A 6,000-nucleotide genomic window follows, 5' to 3' on the forward strand; every position below is an offset into this window, starting at 1 on the left:
TTTATTGCATCAGACAAACAAAAGCTTAATCTATGTGATGTATTTTGCAAGAGTGCTTTACATTATTTTGATTACAGGCACAAATGCGATTGTATTTTGTGGGAATTTGTTTTGATAGACCAACACATGGTTTTCATTTGTTTTACAAATAAAAATCTAAAAGTGTGGCTTGCATTTGTATTGAGACTGGGAAATTTATTCTGTCTTCATTGCAAAAGCTCAAGCTCCGCTTGAATGGATATAGCATCTGTAAACAGTGATTTTCAAGTCTTGCCACAGACTCTTAATTGATTTTATTCCTGGGCTTTGACTGGGCCATCAGTTCTGACTGTATGTGGGTGAACCTCAACCCCATATAGCCTCTAACAGGCTTGCCCTGTATTTGGCTCCATCCATCTTCCCATCAAATCTGACTAGCTTCCCTGTCTCTGCAGAAAAGAAGCGTCCCCATAGTATGATGCTGCCACTACCTGGTTGGTATGATGTGTTCAGGATGGCTTATGGCAAACCGCAGAGTGAATATTTTTTGGCTTTCTGTGAACAACTTAACAATCTTGTAACTTTTCCATAAAAAACAAACTGGGGAAAAGCTAAGATAATTGTTGCCCTGTCAAAAGATTATTTCATATGAGCAGTGAATCTCTGCAGCTCCCCCAGAGTTACCATAGGCCTCTTGGCTGCTTTATTGATTAATGCCTTTAGGTTTAGGTAGATTACCTACTGACAGACTCTATTAACTGATTAGGTGACTTCTGATGCTAGTTGGTCGGCAGTTGATTTTATTTAGGGATAAAAGACTGATTACAAGTACATGCCACACTTTTCAGATTTTCATTCATAAAAATTTTAAAACCATGTACGATTTTTCTTCTATAATGCACTACTTTGTGTGGGTCTATCACATAAATCCCAATAAAACACACTGAAGTTTGTGACAAAGTTTATGGTTGATACAAAGTGTTATGAAACTTTGGCAATGCACTGTGAAGAGAAAAGGTGTCTCTGACTAATAAATTAAAATCTAATCTGACTTAAACATCTAAAACTAAAGATTATAGCATGAAAGGCTTGTTTTTTTAATATGACTGAATTCACTGTTGTGTGTAAGACTGTATCAGACTCAGTAGAACCATTTATGTGTTTATAATTGGTGTCTTGTTTCAGGAGAGACCCCTGAGACCACCTGACCCACACTCACCTGTCCGTTTTTCTTCAGGTCAGCCCACATGCTCGTTCCATCACCCCCTCTCATCAGAACATGGTAGGTGAAGTAGTAGATGCCAGGCAGAGGACACGTGAACTTGCCTGTGCTCGGCTCGTAGTAGTTCCCCACGTTGGTCACCACGTCATCAAACTTCAGTATTTCACTACCCTCGTGTTGCTTCCGCAGACCGGCATAGAAAGCTATTTTAGGAGTGTAGACTGAGGAACCATATCCACCTGGACCAGGGCCTGGTGGACCAGGCGGACCGGACTTACCCGGCTCTCCAGGTGGACCTTTAGGGCCTGGAGGACCAGGAAGTCCGGGGCTTCCTCTAAACCCTTGTTTGCCCCTCCGGTTTGGGAAGTCAGGAGGCTGAGGGGAGACAGCAGTCAGCTCTCCCTGAGGGGGGCTCAAAGTGTCACACACCATCTTGCAGCTCCCTAGCATCTCATAATGCGTGCCACCACCTCCGGACCCTGCCCCCTTTGTGGTATGGACCAATAGAGGAATGGCCACGAGCAGGACCAGGACCATGGCCACGCCGACTCCAGCCCCGATGACACGTTTCTTTCGGCTGAGCCGTGAGGCGGCCAGCGTGAGGAAGTCCTCCTCCCCCTTGGCTGGAATGGTTGTGCCGGCCAGGCTGACCTTCGGGCAGAAAGCTACTCACAGGAAAAAGTGCTGAAGATAATGTTGGATTTTATCTGACAGAAAAAATTAATTTAGCCTTTTCAAGGACTAACAGTCACAGATGAGTAAAGGAATGTCAGTATTCAGAGGGGAGGAAATGACAGATTCCCCATTTGTGGATCGTTTTTGTTTGTCTCTTTTTTCTGGTTCACATGGTCTGGTGACTTTCATCCAATCTAAAACAATACATTTTGTAGGGGATACATATTCTAAATGATGTTGTAAAATGTTCGCAGCTGAAGAGATGTTAAACTTAAGGATTTGATTTTTTTCCAGCTCTATAGTTTTGGAAGCTCCAGCAAAAAAATCCTTCAGTTTCTCAGGCAGGGAGGAGCTGTCAGGTGGGGTCTTCAGTATTCCCACTGGAGTTCATTTCACCCTCCGCATTCAGTGAAAGGCGCTTTGCTTGTCTGTCTAGGAATGAGAACAGAAGAACAAGGAAACAGCTAAATCTCTGCTCTTTGCTTTTCTTCTGCTTCTGCTCGTTATTAAGATTTATCCCAGAAATCTGATCTTTCATTCACACCTCAGATTTATTGCAGCTCATAAAAGAAAGGGGTTAAATCTCAGGAATGGGAACTGAACTGGTCAATCTGTTCTTTTAAAAGTAACTCAGAAGAAGCAGGAAACATCTTATTACAAGCATCAGGGAAGGGGAGTCTCTTACAACTTTAAAGAGAAAAATAGAGGAAATTAAGGTACATGCGATAAGGTGATTATCATGAAAAAGTGGCTAAATCTCAAGAATGTAAATTTAGAATCTGTTTTTAAAATGAAACATAGAAGGAGAAAGTAACCTTTTAACTCATACCACAAGATGACTTTCATAACTTTAGAAGAAAAGGAAGATACAAGCAACAAGGATACATGGAAAGATGCAACAAGGTCATAGTCATGAACTGAAGAATAGTCTTATTATTCACAAAGGGAAACAAAATGCATGCCAAATACGACATTGTTTTATACTTTAGAGTTTAATGTGTTTTTAAAATTTAAAATGAACTAAGTTTAAAATACATTTAAAAAGTTATACAGATTTAAAAGAATTTCAGTGCTAAATGAATAATAAGAATTATAACAATAATTATAATAATAAAAGGTATGAGACAAGCAGCTGCTCGTAAATGTTAAGTCATATTGTACGTATATGCGTATACAGGAAATGATCTTTGTATTCTACAAACTCGGTTAGTTTTTTAATGGCAATAAAACTTAATAAGGATTACTTTATTTCTAATGGTATGGCGCGTTCCTTTTAATCAGAGTGAAGCAAGTAATTTAAATGAAAACTTTTAAAAGAGTCGTGAACAAATCACCAAATCGGCTTACCAAAACTATCTTTTCCACCTTCTTCCTGTCTCTGTTTTCAACCCGGAGTTCGGTGTGTGTTCATTCTGCAGGTTTCCGATGCAAAACGCCGCTTCTGCTCCAAACCCGGAATGAAATCCTCCGGAAAAGCGAGCGGTTTTCACCGGCGCATCGGTGCGAAGTTGCTGCGCTTCGGTCCAAACTCAGCTCGGTGCATCCAGAATCCTACAAAACATTTAAACTTCTTCCATGAGTGGTGCACCCTGAGTCCAAATTCCAAAACGGTCCGAAGCAGAGAAAGGAAAAAATATTTTTTAAATAATGTTAAAACAACGCGACCGAACCCTATGTAGACCTTCAAAAAGACATAAAAATGCTTTATGGGCTCAGATGAGTCACTTTTCCAGACTTTGTGCGTATATTTCGGCGCACAGTCAGCTTATTTGCAGAGCAACAGTTCAATCACTTGTTGTATTTTCTGTCCTGCTTCTCTCTCCTCAGCATCATCTGCCTACGATCCTGCCCCCCCACCCTTGCTTTGTAACACACACTCTCACACACACACACAGATGCATTGTCTCAGCCTGCGTGTGACCTTTTCACAAATCAAATACCTACATTAATTAATTATTTAATCTAATTCTATCAGTTCTGTTTAAATGTGTGGAATTCACTTGGAGCACATTTACTCTTTCATGTTTCACTCATTTTAATTTCTCTCAACATGTTTTATCCTATTGGTTTTTAATTATATTTAGGCTTAGAAATATGTTGAGAGAGAGAAGTTAATGTCATTATATACTGAGTGAAATCTTTGACATGGTATAAAAATATTGCTGTTTAATTATGTGACCACATATTTGACCATTTTCTGATGTTGTTCAGTGTAGGCTATGAAAAATATGGACCTTGCCTTCAACTTATCAGCTTGTGATCTCTGCACGCTTCTGTCCCATTCATCCAAAATGTTTTTTTTTTTTTTCTTTTTAATGTTATGGATATCTGATATTTTGCTTTTTTTTTTTTTTTTTGTCTCTGAGTGCTGTCAATTGGAAAATCCTCAGCTTCTTCAGCCTCTTCTTCTTCTTGGGCATCCTTATCTCCCTCAGCATCCTCATGTCTGTTGTAACTACACCTAGTTTTCCCCATCCTTATATTGGTGGGAGATGTTTATAGATACAGCCACTTGGATCATCCTCATTAGATTTAAATAGAGCTTCACCACCTTTCCAGCGGGTCTTTCTGTCATGTACTACTTTAGAAATTGAAAAGACACTAATAGTTACTCCAAAAGTTGAACTAAAATGCAACAAAATAGGTGTTGCTTATAAAAAATACAAGTATAATTACAAAAATTATTTATTTACCTATGTATTAACATTTATTCAGTTATTCTGGAAGCATTTCAAGAACCTTCAAGAACAACCAATACTGGGTAAAAATGTTAGTTAAAAAATAGCCAGTGATGTATGATGTCCTTTTTGAAAGAAAGATAAATTGCAGTTTCCCCCAGCATAAAAGTAATTCTTGAAAATTGTAGCAATTATATGTAGTTGTTAATTGGTGTTACTGTTTTTGTTCTTATTTGAACGTGTCTATTACAATAGGTTAAGGGCTGGCAAGATATTCTCTAGCTGTAAATGTTTGGATTCTTGTGAACATGCATTGGTTGGCCAATAGGTGGCAGCGTATGGAGCGACACACCAGAACCAGAATCTAATCAATTGACTTGGAAGCAAGAGAACAGCCAACAGCCATACATATATAGTTAAGCGCAAATCTACCCGCTGGTAGTTTTACATTCAGAATAATTGTCATTCATCCAAGAAGTTTGTTGAAATGAGGCAGACACCTCTCAGAATATAAGGATTTACCCAGAACCTATGACTGAAGTTGAAACCACTAGCATGAAGCTGCACACACATTTTGCACAAACTTTTTGTTATTTATACATACGTTCTATAGATATCTATTTTTGTTTTGATGCTGTTTATTAATACTGTGCGTTACTGCCAAGGAAGAAGACCAAACTGTGTTTCACTGTTTTTAGCTTGTTGCTAACAATGTTTTCTTGCAGAGACAATAAAGATCAGTTCTATTCTATTCTATGTTATTTGCATTCAGAAGAAACTTGAGTGAGATAACTTAACCAGTTATGGTGTTTTTGCTTTTTTTATTACTGTGGCATTGTGTTTTATTGCTTATCGCTTAAATATTGTATTATTTTAATTTACCTGTGAAGCATGTTGGTCACTCTATTATATGTAATAGTGCTATGTAAATAAAAATTGATTGATTGATTGATTGATTGATTGATTGATTGATTGATTGATTGAAACATGTTAGTCAAAGTTAAAGATTATTTTGCAGACCTTAATTTGCCAAGGGTATAAATACTTTTGGTCTCAACTGTACAGAACAGCTTTGAGCATCAACTATTATCACTATATATTAAAGCATAAGAAAAAAGATTATTTCAACATTAATTGAACCCATTAAATACAATGTTTTTAGGTGAATTTGATACAAGGCAATGGTCAGCTATTTACTTAACATTTTCAAATTGTACAATTTAGTATTTTTGTCTTTTTTGATGATCTGCATGTAACAGGCTCCATTGGTTCATTCTGCAGCTGATCATTTTCAGAACTGGACCCTTGATTAGCTGAATTTAAAAAAAAATCAAGTAGAATAAAAATGTAGCTGGTGGAGGAGATGAAGAGCAGCACATCTGAAAAGACAGAGGAGTACCTGCATGCAGGTCAAGACATGAAAAAATAAAGGAGAGTGGTTGTTCT

The 6,000-nt window shown here is 37.9% G+C and overlaps 1 protein-coding gene across 1 annotated transcript in view; it reads right to left on the bottom strand.

The window, feature by feature from the left end:
- The window catches only part of c1ql4b (complement component 1, q subcomponent-like 4b), a 30,047-nt gene extending 26,362 nt beyond the window's left edge, over window positions 1–3,685 (bottom strand). The window contains exons 1-2 of the mRNA XM_047346755.1: window positions 3,224–3,685; window positions 1,199–2,308 (exon numbers count right to left, since the gene is read on the bottom strand). Coding sequence (XP_047202711.1) covers window positions 1,199–1,738 — 540 coding nt within the window. The 5' untranslated portion in view covers window positions 1,739–2,308; window positions 3,224–3,685. The remainder of the gene's footprint in view (window positions 1–1,198; window positions 2,309–3,223) is intronic.
- Between the last annotated feature and the right edge of the window lie 2,315 nt (window positions 3,686–6,000).

Source organism: Girardinichthys multiradiatus, chromosome 20, assembly GCF_021462225.1.
Source record: "Girardinichthys multiradiatus isolate DD_20200921_A chromosome 20, DD_fGirMul_XY1, whole genome shotgun sequence".
Classification (NCBI taxonomy): Eukaryota; Metazoa; Chordata; class Actinopteri; order Cyprinodontiformes; family Goodeidae; genus Girardinichthys; species Girardinichthys multiradiatus.